Consider the following 15,561-nt stretch of genomic DNA (forward strand, 5'->3'; position numbering starts at 1 on the left):
CAAAGGTTATAGTCACTGGAATCCTCCAGGCTAAGTACGTTACCAGCCCACAGCACGGATGGCCCTAACCGTCCTCTGCATATACGCCGATCCCGGCGTATGCCAACAGAGGGCAGAAATGAAATGGCCGACAATGCCAATCGGTAGGCTGCGAGGGGCACGAAGAGTGTTGGGGAGAATCGAGGAGTCAGGGAAACACCCAGCCGGGGTCTCTACCTGAAGGGAGCAGCCGCTCAACCTCTTCCTCAGACTGCACCGGGACGCGGAGTCACCTCCTGGTGATGCGTCACCGATACCCCAATCACAAGCAAAGAAGACTGAACCGAGAGCAGCCGCTCGATCGATCCTGTGGACTTCCGAGTCTGTAACGCGGCAAACACCTCCTGGTGTGCGTTACAGCTGGCAGTCCCTGTATCTCTGGTCGGGCAGGGAGTTACGACTCCAACCAGCAAGAGCGCCACTGCGCTTTGACTCAGCCGAGTCAAAAAGCGAAGCTCAATGGTTATCCGGTAGAGCTTCCGGGTCCTTCCCAGGTGACGATGGGGCAAGACACTGCCCAGGGAGTAACGACTCGACCTACCTCCGTTGTTGCCTTACTGGAGCACCACTCCGGAACACTGCTCTTCACTAAGCAGGTACGTCGGTGTAAACACAATATCCGACAGCGTTGTACCTCCCGGTTCCTCCCTTTATAGGGCGTGTTTTCCTTGAGTTATGTAACAGCTCTCCTGTTTACATAAGGGCGTGTTTTCCTTGAGTTATGTAACAGCTCTCCTGTTTACATAACCTCTCAACCGCTAAGCATCCTGGGAGATGTAGTCCGTTTTCGCTGGTTACCGTTTTCCTCCCCTCGCATGACAGGAATTCTTGACAGCCTGTTCCCGGACCACAAAGTGGAATCCTGTGCGGCGGGTCTTGTATTCTGTAATAAGCCCTTCAGAACCGTAGGGTGCGTTACATTGCCACGGGTTCAACAACGCAACGCTGAGGGGAGGACACTTTGGGCATCTTCGGCAAAGGCAAGGAAGAAGCTCTTCATTCAGCAGCCGGCTGCGTCAAAGTCCGAAGTCTAAGCCTAAGGGTCCCTGCCCGCCCAACTCTTGTTTCTGAGCACTGCACCCATTCTTCTGAGGCACCAGCATCAAGCTCTCATGCTTCTTCAGATCGTCCAGGTCACCACTGCCTCATGACTGACACCAAACTGCTGAGCTGGACCAGATGCCCTTGCAACCCTTGGTGATGAAGTCTACGTCGGCCATAGAAGTTGACTGCTGATTTGGTGCTGGATCCGAAGATGCCCTCTCACCCACATTTAGAGTCAAAACCCACTTAGGGTTTCAGAGACTCCGATCCTCTTTAGCTCCGTCCAGGCCATTTTAGGAGGAGTTAGACGGCCCATCTTGCAGAGACTCCAGGAGTGTCTAGATGCCAGCCTGCAGAGGATCCACATCCAGCTGGGATCAGGCAGAATCCTGGCTAAGCCTGTTGCACCACCCACGGATCCCCACAGGAGACCCTCAACCCTCCTTCGTAGCAGACGCCCAAAAAGCCTTGGCGCCAGGACTGGCGCACCTCTCCACTGTTGCCTGACCCTTCCAGGCCTGCTACTCCTCCACCTCCTCTTCCTCCACCATCACTTCTTCCACCCCATCCTATTCTTCCCTTCCCCTTGCTGCCTGGTGACCGTCACCCACGTTCTCCACAGGGATCTCCATATTCAGGGAATGGGGACAGTCCAGGCTCTCATTATGGTTTCCATCCATCACCCCCATGCTCCTGACCGTTCGGACAACTATTAGGCCGATTCCTCAGACACTAATCCCTTTAAACCCCCACCCCCCAACAAAATATATCAGAGTGCAGTTACCCTCTATTCCCTAGTGGTCTAAACACGGAGAGGAACATAACCAATTCCCAGACCACAGGAGACCCCACCCCCTAAATCTGTACCGAGAGAGCAAGAAAGTAGATGCTACTGGCAAGCATGTGGCAGCGCAATCTGCCACGCAATGGTGCATCGGCAGCTCCATGGGCTTGCTTTCCTGGTATGACCGCGCCTACTGGGACCAGATGAAGGATCTTATCCAACATCTCCCAGAGCAATACTGTAAGCAGTGGCATGAGTTTGTTATGGAGGGGAAGATTATCTCCAATACCAACATCTGGTGTGCTCTGGATGCCCCGTACACAGCTGGTTGAGGCATTAATTCTAGTCTTTCTCTGCAGCCTTGCATGGCTTTGTGTCTGTGGTTTTAAACCAGAGGTAGTCACATCTTCTTAATGTGCCCTTCGATGGTAAGCATTTTTCCAGTCTGGAGGACGACAAGATGCTCCATGATCAAGGACACTGATAGAGCTAAAGCCAAAGGTGCCCTACAGACTGCCACTGCCCAATGAATCAAGATTTATAAAGCGAGGCTAATCACACAATGGGTATCCAGACTCCTGCAGGTCTCACTCATTCGAACAGCCAGCTCTTGAGGACCCTTCATAATCCCAGAAGTGAGGTGATGGTCCGTAGTTGTTTTAGGAGGCTGTTCGAGGTCTTTCCAATGATGTGCGAGAAAGGAGCTTCTTCCGCTTCAGCTTTGGTGGATGCGGGGCATATGGTCGTGTGATGGTGAGGAGTAGCATAGGCTTGTCGCTGGTTGGTGGAAGATCAGGCTATGGATAATGTAGGCGCGGTCCTTGTTTCAACAATGCCTTGTTAGCGTGGGTCATCAGATAATTGGCATCACTTCTGTACAGAGAGCCAGTGGAGTAGCCCGAGTTGGGAGTGATGTGTGTTTATCGAGCAAGGTCGAGGATGAGTCTGGCTGAGATGTTCTATATGGTCTTTAGTTTAGGAGATGTGCGGCAATCCCTACATAGAGAGCCTTGCTGTAGTCCGGTCGCCTAGTAATTAGGACTGAATCATGGTGCGTCTTGTATGCAGGGGATGCCACTTGAAGATCGCATAATGAGGCTGAAGGAGGCAGTGTTGAGCTGTGATTTCATGGTGATCTTGTTATCTATGATGATTCCGAGGTTTCGTCGTCGTCTGAGGTAGTGGGTCCGGGTCCTAGCTCGTTTTGCAACTCAAAACTGCAGTGCAGCCAAGATATTTGCCACACACAAGACTTCCACCACATATACCAGACCACAGCAGCAGACCCCTTCACAGGGTTACTCCCAGGAGAGGGTATGGGGTAGCAATGGCAAAGTTATAGGCAAAGGGTCAGTTCCTAAAGGAGCCCCCCCCCCCCCCCCCAAAAAAAATAGTGACCCTCCCCAGGGGCTTCAGCCTCACTGGGAGGCAATTGCCTCAGACTGCTGGTTCTAGATCTCATTCAGGAGGGGTATTGTTTAGAGCTACCCCCAAAAAACAGCCAACATCCCCCCCTACATGCACAAGCATCTGCTCCAAGAAGAGATGCATGCACTACTTGCCAAAGGGACCATAGAGCCAGTGCCGCCACTAGATTGCTGCAAAGGGCTTTACTTTCTGTAATTGTTAATTCCCAAGAAAGGTGGCTTTCTCAGGCCTCTATTCAATCTCTGGCCCCTCAGCAAGTACATCCTGCCAGAGCATTTCTACATGGTCACATTTCAGGATGTCTCCCACTGTTGCGGAGATTCAGCCCATGGAAGATTTTGACTGTTTGCGAGTGGACAACATTAACTGTTCAACACCACGGCCAAGTTTTACCTGCAAAAGCAAGGGGCCACACACTCTCCCCAGCTGTCTGCTCTAGCCCTGAGCATCTGCAGGTGGGCGATACATCACAAGGTGCAGTTGATCAAACAGTACATTCCAGGTCTGGATAACAACTTGGCGGACCTGCTTAGCAGGACGTATCGATAAGTCCATGAGTGGCTACTCCACTCCCAGACCCTACTCCTTTATTTCCAACGGTGGTGGTTTCCTCACATAGACCTGTTGGCCACCTCTGAAAATGCAAAAAGCACAAACTTTGCCGCTGGGTTGCCACACCTGTGGCCCATGGGCAATGCACTATAGATGCTGCTCAGGTATATTTGCCTACGCTTTTCCACCTCTCCAGTTCCTACTGATCGTAGTTCAGATGCTGAGGCAGACATCCTTTACCCATATCCTAGTAGCCTCAACAAGTGCTCGCTAGCCTTGATACTCCACTTTGCTGGAACTTTCTAGTTTTGTCACAAGAAGCTTCCTAATAGGCTGAACCTTCTCCTGCAAAACCACACAACTTTTTGGCACCCTAATCCTGAGAAGCTTGATCTTGCTTCCAAAGTCAGAGTTTGGTTATCTCAAATTATTGGAAGAATTTATGTCCAGTATTTGCCAAGCGCACAGGCCTGCTAACAGGGCTCGGTACGCGCCAAATGGAAGCATTTTGTGCACTATTGGTTTTTAAAACATCTATCCTTTTTACACCAGTAAAAGACAGTTTCAACTAAAACAGTCAGGCCTTGTGTACACCTTCTTTTGGTTACCTTTGACTGCTTACCTATAGAATAGGCAGCACACTTAACTCTTCAGGATGCCAGTCATGAATGACTTAATGGAAGGGCTTAAGCAGGTTATCCCGCCCCGGGCTCCTCTTGCTCTGCTATGGAATCCCTGCATTGTCCTAATTAGGCTCATGGGCCCTCCTTTTGAGCCCTTTTACTCGTGTCCGCTTCAGCTTTTCATGGAAGGCATCCTTCCTTGTAACCATTACTTCCCATAGACTAATCAGCAAGGTACGCGTTCTCATCTTAAAGGAGCCCTTCTTTCAGGTTTATTCAGATAGGTTGCCATTAAAACCAACCCCAAATTTTTCATCAAGGTGGTTTCCAGTTTTCTTCTCAAACAATTGAGTTGCCAGTTTTCTTACCACGTCCGGAGTCAGAACGTCCCTTGCATACCCTGGATGTCAAAGGGCGTTAATGTATTATGTGGATAGAACAAAACCGATTTGTAAGACCTATTTCTTCATGCCCTCTCCAAGCCACACAAGGGGGGCATGCCATTTCTAAAGCAGGGATTGATTGTTGGCTTGTCAATTGTTTTCAGACTTTATTACAATTTTATAAAGCGCTAACATGAGTCTTGCAGGTATTGGAGCGCTGTACAAAGAGGCGAAAGCATGAATAAACCCAATACAATGGAGGTCAACACTGTCAAAACAATGAGCAAATAATCCTGGTCAGCGACCGGGTAGTGGACCCCGCTAGGCCAGTTTCAGACTAGCCCTAGAGTGCAAGAGCATTCCTGTAACATTCAACAGAGCAATCATAAAGTGACTTGGAACAACATATTAAAATAAATGACAAATCTGTCGTCTGCCCCGCTAGTATAGTTTCAGAAGGGCCCTAGCGTAAAATAAGTTTACCAAACAAGCATAAAATAAATCGAGAACGACATGTTAGAATAATAGTCAAATCCATCAACAAGGGGACTTGAGAGAGTACAAGTTGAAGCAGTTAATGTTCACTCTGGAAAAGCCATTTGATATGTTTCTTGAAAGAGGCAGTGGAAGGATTGGCTCTGATCTCAGTAGGAAGAGCATTCCAAATCCTAGGAGCTAGACGGGAGAAGGCACGTTTGTACATACTTCTCTTTTAGAATTTGGGAGGTTTCAAGAGTAGGGTGGACGTACTTCCGATCCGACCAGAGCCGGAAAGAACGAGCTTGTTCGCCAAATAAACCGGAGTGTTGTAATGCAAGGCTTTGTGTTAGTCAAGCTATTTTAAAACATATCCTAGCTTCAATAGACAGCCAAGTTGCAGACGGTCAGGTGTACTGATTGTGTCTTTGGGAGCCTGTGATGAGCCTGGCCAATGTGTTGAGAGTGGCTCTGAGAGGGGCCAACCTCTCTTTAGGAAGCCCAGCAAGGGTCACCAAACCATATTCCAGTCGCGATTTCACTAGGGATTGTACTGCAGGCCGTATGTCTTCAGGCAGAAGGAAAGGCTTGATTTTCTTAAGGGTGTTAAGTTGAAAGTTGGCACCCCTAATAATAGCACTGACGTGAGCTTGCGTATAAAGGTATTTGTCTAAGGTAATTCCTAACGATTTAGCGTAGTCAACCACGTGAGGGATGCAGTTAAGGGCTGTGAGTTGTGTAAGCCAGTCCAGGGTAGGTACAGAGTGGTTGTGGGGGCTATCAGCAGGAATTCAGTTTTGAGAGTATTTAGTAAAAGATGGTTCTGGGCTAACCATAGTTGAGTTTGTGAGAGCCTCGTTTAAAGTTTTAATGTCATCAGGAGAGGAGATCTTCAATTACATTTGCATGTCATCCGCATACATGTGGTAATGAATATTAGAATGGTTCTAAATGACAGTAAGTGGCTTCATAAAAAGGTTGGGGAGCGTGGGCGAGAGTGCGGATCCTTGCGGCACTCCAATCCTGACCGGGGTACTGGATGCTAGGGAATAGTTGCGTTTAATCCTTTTTGTGCGGTTATATAAGAAAGAGGCAAACCACATTAGGACCGGGCCAGAGAGACCCATCCTATGTTGAAGAAGATGAATCAAGTTTTCATGTTGGATGATGTTGAATGCAGAGGACAGGTCAAGAAGGATCAGAAGACGAGGGACATTTTGATCAAGGGATTTCAGGAAGTCATCCACAATGTGAGTTAGAGCTGTTTCAGTACTGTGCCCTGCTCTGAAACCCGATCGATAGTGGCAGTAGTTAAAATTTCTCTATATGGTTGCAGAGCCGCTTGTGGACGCATTTCTTGAGCAATTTGGCTAGAGTCATGATGCTGGTGATAGGCCGGAAGTTGTTAGGATCAGATTAATCAGTGTTGGGCTTCTTAGATATAGAAGTGACTTGCCCAATTTTGAGGCAATCGGGGATCCTCCCCTGTAGAAGAGATTCATGAATGATCCTTGAGCAAAGAGGTAGAATGACCGAATTGAGATCTTTAAAAGAAATTAGCAGGCAGTGGATCGCTGAAGTGATTGGCAGGTTTTAGTGTTGCCATATCATGGAGTAGCTCTCTGAAATATGGCAGGATAAAGGAATTCCAAGTGGCGCAGTTTTTGGGAGAACAACCAGAGAGTAAGGAGACTGCCGAGGGAACCCCAAGCTCCGCTGATGTGGTGTGACAGATTGCAGCTCCAGTTCAGTTTTCCTAGTTTTTTCAAAAGTGCACTGCGAAGTCCTCCCCACTAGGAAGCGGAGTCAAGGGAGACAAGGTGGGGTTGGAAGAGTGGTTTGCTTGCTGTTGGATTTTCAAATAGCATCTTGGGTCTGTTTTTAGCGCCGTCCAGCTGCACCCTTAAATGGTCAGTTTTAGCAATGCGAATTAGGTTGTAAGTACTGCTCATTTTCCTTAGCTGATGGAGGCTAGTGGTGGAAGGCTCTTTTCTCCAGAGCCTCTCTGAAAGCCTAAGATTACGGCGTTCGTCATTTAGGGAACCATTAAACCATGGTTTGGATTGTTTGAGAGCAATCCTTTTGAGTTGTTGCGGCGCAGTGGTGTTAAAAATATTAGCCACAGTGCTAATGTAATGATCAGAAAGATCGTCCAGTTTGGTCATGTTAGGGGGAGGCTGAAGTCTATTCATGGTGATGGAAGTTAGAGCATTGATGTTGATGTCTCATGTTGCGAGACAGCTGTTTAGCTTTACGCGGTTGTCCCTTTCTGCTAGTGATCTTTTCCAGTATGTAGAAGGAAACTTGATGATGATCCGACCAGTCACTTTGTAGGATGTCACCCAGTTGAATGATATTGTCTTTAGCAATAATGAGGTTGAGGGTGGCGCCTTTGTTGTGGGTAGGTTCTTTACAGACCTGAAAGAAGTTGAGATCGTAGAAGAAAGACTTAAAGGAGCTGACTAAAGGGGCTGTGGTGTCATTCCAATGGAGGTTAAAGTCTCCGAGGAAGATATGGTATAGTTGATCCGGACATGAGCTAATGACCTCCATGAGTTGCTCTATGAAGAACAAATTATCTCTCAGAGGATGATAAATTGTTTGAAGCACAATGACAATCTTGGCCTTACTCCAAATTTCTCTAACTAGTTGCTCGCAGGGAGATAGCAAAGCATAATGAGATTGTTTTATAGTTAGGCTGGTGCAATGAATGCAGGGATGCTCTGACCTCCCCCCCCCCCCCCCCCCCCCATTTCACCAGACGATCGCATCTGATGGCATCAGGAGGGATTAAGATGTCGAACAGGTTTCAGTGAGAATAAAGTCCAAATATTGCTCAATAATGAGGGCAGAAATGTCAGCCAGCAGCATGTTTCACAGCCAATCTGCAGCTGAGCCGCATCCAATTAATGTGAGGGGAGGTGTAAATCCCTTCATGAAGAGTGGCAGTTATTTGCAGTAGGTTTTCCTTATTAACTGATCTGAGGTTGACCCTGGGTTCCCTGTCAGGGTCAGAGGAGATGGCGGTAATGTTAATAGCGGAGTTAGAGGAGGCGAAAACACCTGTTCCACTGTACGAGAAAAGAAGAGCGACGGTGCCCTTAGCCGACAACTGAGACTGAAACCTATGAGATCTGGAGTGATGGTTAGGAAGAGGCCTAGAACTCCACCTGGAACTAAGTGGGTAACGGGAAAAGGATTGTTCATCCCCATCACCGAATACTCTTGGTGGATTGAGTTGATCATTCCCAGGTGAAGGGTGTATATTCCATACCCTCTCCATCTTCATGGAGAATTGTAACGGACTGCATGATCTCTTTGAAAGCCAGGAGATCCTGCTTGAGGTCAGCGAACTTCTCTTCAAGGTAAGGACCGTTAATGGCCCGGCTAGACAAGCTAGAGTGGGCCAGTTTGTCTTGCCCACACTGTTTCAGTCTTCTGCTGCATCCTCAGGCTAAGCCACCGCTTTTGGGGAGGGTTGCTTTATACAACTACACATGTCACGGACAGAAAAGGTTACTTACCCTGTAGGCCTCGATTTGTGGCATGTAGTGCTGTAGATTCATATGCGCTCACCCTCCTCGCCACCTGGGTTCAGTTGCAGATGCTAAACTATCTACTGTGGATCTGATGTACATGTGCATTGTCTACAATAGGCAGAGTCACCACACCTTGTGACTCAGACTTCTTGAAACAAAAACAAGTAGCACATGTCCAAGCCCAACACTAGGTGGCAGGAGTATACACAGCATGTGAATGTGCAGCGCTACATGCCACGAACAGATGCTGACAGAGTAAGTAATATTTTCCTTCTCTCCATCTGCGAAAGCCAATGTATTAAACGGCAGGAAGGGAGGACGTTCTAAGGGAAATTTTAAAACACTATTAATCACTTTGCTTTTTTCACTTAAGCAAACATCCATTACCAGCATTTGTCAGATTTTCATGTACATTTTTCCAACATAATCAAATTTACTTTGAAGTGCCCCCTCTTTTCTTTCTGGGACGCTCTGTCATCCTTTCTTTCAAACATAATCAATATTTTCATGTGACAATGTGTGCTTCTGCTTGACTTTAGTGACCAATGTTTCTGTTAAGTACTAGTTTTCGCATTAACCTTTGCTGAACTGTGTACAGTAATGCATTGGATGAAGGCCTGGACGATTTTTATTTCTATTTTTCCCACAGGCCTCTGCAAAAGTTCATTTATTGGCAGGACAATTTCAAAGCTTGTGAATGTTTTCAGATCCGCTGGCGGTCCTAAATCTTCAAACTTGTGCTGGGATTTGACCCATTTACCGATTCAGTATTCTTTGTTTTGGTTGACCTGCAAACAAGGCCTTCCAGACCTCAATGCTGATCCCTGGGAGGGCTCAGGACCCCATATGGAAGTTGGGTGGCTGAAAAATGAATGAGAAGTTTGACGCCTAGGCTGTATGCCTCATGAAATGTTGTTTTTAACGGGGTAGGCATTGAAGAGACAAGATGACATTGTTTGCTAGCTATAGCAGGCCTGTATAAATCAATCTGCTGCAGACGGGAAGATCTAAAACCCCGTCTGTAAATTTGTCTATTTTAATGTCTGGTGTAATGTGTAAGCACGTTGAATAACTTTTGTGGTATCACCCTCGCACCCAAGCAGCATCTTATTTGATAAAATGTACATTTTATTTCAGGGTGATGCTGTCTCTTGCAGGGTAGTCTAAAATGAGTTCATGCACTAAACTGAGCTACCATACCTTAGAAGGCATGATTAAAAAAATCTACACCCAGGTATTAATTCTGGCTGAACCTGAGAAACATTTGTGCTTATGAAGCTTCCAATCATAAGATTTGAGTGCTGCTTTGCCCAGGCCTAATGGAATGAGTGATGTACAGTCACATTACAATGTGTTTTGTACAGTATTGCTTCCAAAATATTAATAGCAATTTTTTTTGCCTTTCAGATATTGCAAGAAAGAGGTTCAAGGATGTGAAGACTCAGTATTGAATGCTGCAAAATTTTTACTATTTTATTTCATGTAAACTATGACAAGATGCAATTGCCACGTTGAACGCCTTGACTACAGGAAACGACTCTAGTCAACTTTCTATGGAACTTGGTTGGAACTTTTCTTGAAAGCTAGTGTAGCCGGAATGTACCCAATTAGAAAATACCTGAGATCACTAAATGAAATAAATGCATTGAGGAGTTTCTGTACAGTGCATGGTTGCACTGTGCTGTTGGGGCATATTTAAGAACTACATTTGCTGACGGGAGTTAATGATCAAGTTCTATGGTTTTCTCTGAGGAGATGTATTGTAGACCTTGTGCTGCCTCTTCGCCGCCCAATATTCGTCTGTTTAATATGCTTTCTATATGGATTGCAGACTTGGTACTACATATGAAGTGCAGCTATAGGCCACACCCATTTGATAATGCATGTATCCGAGTGCAGATTCTTAAGCATCTTATCCTGCTACAACCGCTACTGGAACAGAAAATTTGTGACTGACTCATTACCAGAATTATAATCTTTTCTGCACTAAATTTGTAAAGCATCAAGTGTATAGCTAGGCATGTCTTGCATATCTTTGAGCAGCACCTAACCTGCCTTAAAGGGGGAGGGAGGGGTCTAAGTTCAACCAAAATGGAAACAATATGAATTTAAAAACGCACATTGATTATATTCTTCATGTCTTGCCAGTTTTTGAAATGTTTTATCAAAATGACCCTTCCTTTTGAGGTTGCACGCCCCTCCAAAATGTTCACAATGAAAAAGCTGGAATCTCAGTTCACAACTGAATATTCTTTTGAAATCATTACATGAATAACAAAGTTGTAACAAGTACTTTTTGGGAATACCTATTAGTATTGCATTTAAATGGGTTTTGCGACCTCTGAAAAGTATTTAAATGGCCATTTTAGTTGTACTTAACAGGAGTATCCATTTTGCTGTTGGCCATCATAACAATAGAGGCTTGTACTGAATGAAATAGGTTTTGGTGGGCACGCCGGCTCGGAACATTTTGACTAGTTTTAAGGTTTAAAATATATTTCACTGCATTTGCATTTTTAGTATATCTACAGTACATCTTTACCACATATTTAAAACCAGGACCCAAGTTCTTCCAGGTGTTTGCTCCAGAAGTACTAATGGAAAGGCAAGTTGAGATGAATGAGTTGCTTTTTTTAAGGTGTGGATTAGTAAAATAACTTTTAATAAAAACATTGGCATGTTTTTGAATTTTTTTTTTTTTTTTTTACTTAATCTACCACCTCTGAAGTGGACGGATTTTAATACTTATTTACATATGGGCATCTGAGACCAGCACACTAAACTGTCCACTAGATGGTTACATTTATACAGTGCTGTGAACATGCAAATGAGGGAAAATACCTTTCATAAGTGGGTTCTAGAAAAGTAGTGAAATATCTTGCACTCTTTGCACTGTTGCGTTAGAAACGTAAGCAGATTTTATATAAACCTTATGTCAGTAAAATGTTTAACCTGTAACTGAAAAGCAGTTTACAAGCTCAAGGGTTTTTCCCCCAAGGTTTCTCCAACTTTTTGGGTGAAGCATTTTGCAAAACCCTTTATAGGTTTGTAATGTCTTCATTTGTAATTCTCGCTTTTCGCCAAGACATAACCCAAAGGGAGAAATTATTTGGTCGAATTAACTGCAGTTCGTACTGATAGTAAGGTTGTAAGTTGGTTTATAATGAGCATTTTTCCTTTTTTTTTTTTTTTTAATGTTAAAACATTTTGAATTAACTAATGTAAGATTCTTGAATAATGTTTGTAGTAATCTTTTTATACTTTCTTAGGCATCCATATTTTTCAAGCTAGAAATTACTACATATTTTCACTTTCCCTTGAACAGAATTGAGTTTTAATAGCAGTGTTATTTGTGGTGTAGTTGTCTTAAGTACTTTCAAACATTCCTTTCATGACTAAATAAAACGAGGCCCCAAACCATCGGAGCCTAAATGTATTGAGCGCAGGTGTGTGGAAGCACATCACCCGTCCTAACTGAAACCCTATTTGAGGAAGTGGGCACATGTTGATGCTGAATCGGCGCATGGGATATTAAGATTGTGAACCAAATCATTTAGTCTTCAGTGTTACTTCTACTTCTGTATTGCTGCTCATGGCATATCTGGACCATCTAATTTGTTTACATGCACAATTACATGTTTCCGAGGTAGTTCTGACCAATCTATGGAATTAGAGGGTTTTACAAGATTGTTTTTAAGGACAGCTGATTAATGAAGAAAATCTAACATCAAGGCCATTTTGATTATTGATTAAATACTTGTGTCTGATTTTTCATTGCCGTTCAGAGAAATGTTGGGCTGGCAGTCTCACAAGCAAGGTGTATGTGAGCTGAATATAGTGATGCTTCAGCCGAAATTATTTTATTAGAATAATTATGCAGAGAGTTGGGTCTGTTACACTCTTACTCTCCCAAAACTACACCACACAGATGATGCGTGACCTAAAATATTTAAAAAGTGGCTGAGCTATTAATTGATATTGTTTTATAGTGCTAAAACTGCTTTGATCTTTTTATAATAGATGCACTCCATGCTAACTTAAATGTAAGACTGTTAGGGTGATCAACAACATTGTGTCTTAAGGAATTACATTGCCCTATCAAGAGTTAAAATATATTTGGTCATCTGTGTAGTGAAGGAATGAGAAAATAAGTTTTCTTTCGGAAAGGTAGTTGTCACTTCTCCATATTTCTGTCCAATTGTAATGCGAGTCTGTTTACTTGGCAGTTGAACACAGAAAAATCTGAAATATGCTATTTTTGTGAACAGTACTACAACATTTTAATATGCAAGGTTTCATGGCCTGTATTCTTCCATACCCATAACTAGCAAACCTGTTCTTTGCAAGCCCATCACGGTCCATTTGCATTGTTTAAATAAACTAACACAAGGTGATCCCTTATGGGCAGGAGATCTCTGGACATGCAGATAAGTTTCCTTACAGGCATTTGCTTGTGTAAGGACCAATTTTATTCAAGAAAATCATTCAAATGCATTCTCGTTCACTTTCTCATTTGGAAAGAGACCTTCACAGTGGGCACTGTGTTTGTCTCTTTAGAATGAGCTTGTGGATCATACCTGTGGAAAACATTAAGCGTGTTCAGTAGCTGCTTAAAGTGAGTGCCACCTTCCCTCTAAAGGATTGCTGATTTCGTTTATTCAGTGTGGAGGAGCTAAGGCAATGATTAGAAAACTATAAGCATGAATTTGCCAACAGGTTTTGAGATTAGTTGAAGTGAAGTTTGATTTGAAAAATGTCATTAACCTACCTATTTTTATGCACTCTAACTTCCCTTTGACAATTTGTTTTATGGGATCAAAGGCATATAATTCATGTTAAAGCATGAAAGTTTATGTTGGCCATTTGTCTGGATGCAGTGTACTTTATTCATTGTATTTGTGGCCAAGTATTTTGCAGTCGGTATCTGGTTCAAATATTGTAATTGAAAAAATGGTTACTCGCTACCCAATGTTTTCTCCTTTTATAAATACTATAGAGCTCTTACGATGGGACTGTTTAGAGACTGTTTTTGCACCACTTGAAAGGTTCCTTGTTAGATTGAATCTTATGGTCTAAGAAGTAGTTCTGATACAAGTACACCAAGGTAATTGTTTAACAGATAGTGCTGGGATTGAGCATGGCATTTATTGTTCTTGCAGGTAAAACAATAATTGCATGTTCTTGGCATTTTATGGCTGTTTTTAAACCCAGACGTTCTGAAAGTTGAGTTTGAATTGGGTCATTTTCTTCTGGTGAACCATATGTGACAACTGTTCCATATTAAGCCGCAGCTTGCATTTCTCTATAGTATTGGGGATGCAAGGTATGAACTCCTGCCAGTAATGCTTCAGATTGGAAGCATTAAAAACATGCATGAAGATGCTCAGTTTCCATAACTGCTCTTTATTGTGGTGCTGTAGAGTAACTGCCCAACGTTGGAAACGAGGTAAGTAAAATATTTTGCGGATCTTTAACTTTGGAAATAGTGTATTTCGTGTGTACACCATTGAAAATGGTGCTTTACTTTAAAAATAATTCCTCAAAACAGGGGGTTGTTTTTTTGCTGATTGGCTTAGATTGTAGGACGAATACAGTATCATCCTGCAGCAGCTTTTCAAGGATTAGTTTATAGTTTTACGCCAGATAAAGACCATGCAACATCAGCTCAGTTAGTTACAATTTATGATTCTGATCAATAAAGATTTTCTTCAGATTATTCACTAAGAGTAAGAAACGTCTATTCACCACTGACAACTTACTAGTTGTTTAACATTTTGTTAGTACAGTTAGTGGTCATTTATGCAGTTCCGTTAATGGTAACACCTTGCAAGCCTTTACTCTGACTTTTTACAGATTTTTTTGGTTGGAGTTTTGGGGAGGAAGGTTGTGTTTGCAAGCCCAATGAATCTTGAGTAGTACTTGAAAGTAAATGGAATTTGAGATTTACTTTTTAAAGCTCATGTCTAATTTGTGCTTGCCTCATTTTTTGTATCTAAGCAGTTGTAGTCCTATTGTCATAACATGATGATGAAGTACGCTCACAGATATCATAAGTGTTTTTGAGGTACAAGGGAAGTACATTTTAGAGAAACTCATTCCTCAAAGCAAACTTTTTCTGATGTGTTAATCTAACCAGTTAATCAAGAATCTCGTACATGACCACCTATTGCTTTTGAACAGGTCAATGCTGTACACTGCTGAAATGCATTTTAAAGGATTGCTAAGAGGTTATAAAGGGCTAAATATTTAAAACCTACTTGTTGTCTGTCAAATAAAAATGTACCTTCAAAAAGTGGACTTTTTTATTTGTTCACGTGTCCCCTTTAGTTTCGATGACTGCCTATGGTGAACCCCATTTAGTGCTTTTTTTCAAGACCCAATATGAATTTAAAAGTCACAATTATTGCAGTTAACTTTCATTTATAAATAACTAAATATATATATATCTTTTACACTAGTTTGAAGAGGACTTCCTTTCTTCAGTATAGCAGCGATCTGTAGGAGACTAGCTCCAGAGACCAAGCATGTGTGCTGTATAAAATGATTATTAATTTCAAGCAACTTTGCAGTATTTTACTGCCCCCCATTTGAATACATTGGTGAAGACATTAAACCTTGCATGGTTGGAACTGAGTTTGCTGTCTTGATGCACCATTTTTTGGGTGATTGAGAGATTGTGGATTGGTGGGGTG

The 15,561-nt window shown here is 43.3% G+C and overlaps 1 protein-coding gene across 4 annotated transcripts in view; it reads left to right on the forward strand.

Annotated features, from left to right (window-relative positions):
* Positions 1 to 15,161, forward strand: part of KCTD5 (potassium channel tetramerization domain containing 5) — a 370,201-nt gene extending 355,040 nt beyond the window's left edge. For 3 of the 4 annotated variants that reach the window (XM_085629273.1, XM_085629275.1, XM_085629274.1), the window contains one exon: positions 10,277 to 15,161. In XM_085629273.1, coding sequence (XP_085485399.1) covers positions 10,277 to 10,306 — 30 coding nt within the window. In that variant the 3' untranslated portion in view covers positions 10,307 to 15,161. The remainder of the gene's footprint in view (positions 1 to 10,276) is intronic. The other variant, XM_085629272.1, reaches the window with a different exon arrangement.
* Positions 15,162 to 15,561: the final 400 nt, after the last annotated feature.

This window comes from Triturus cristatus, chromosome 10 (genome assembly GCF_964204655.1).
Source record: "Triturus cristatus chromosome 10, aTriCri1.1, whole genome shotgun sequence".
NCBI classification, from domain to species: Eukaryota; Metazoa; Chordata; class Amphibia; order Caudata; family Salamandridae; genus Triturus; species Triturus cristatus.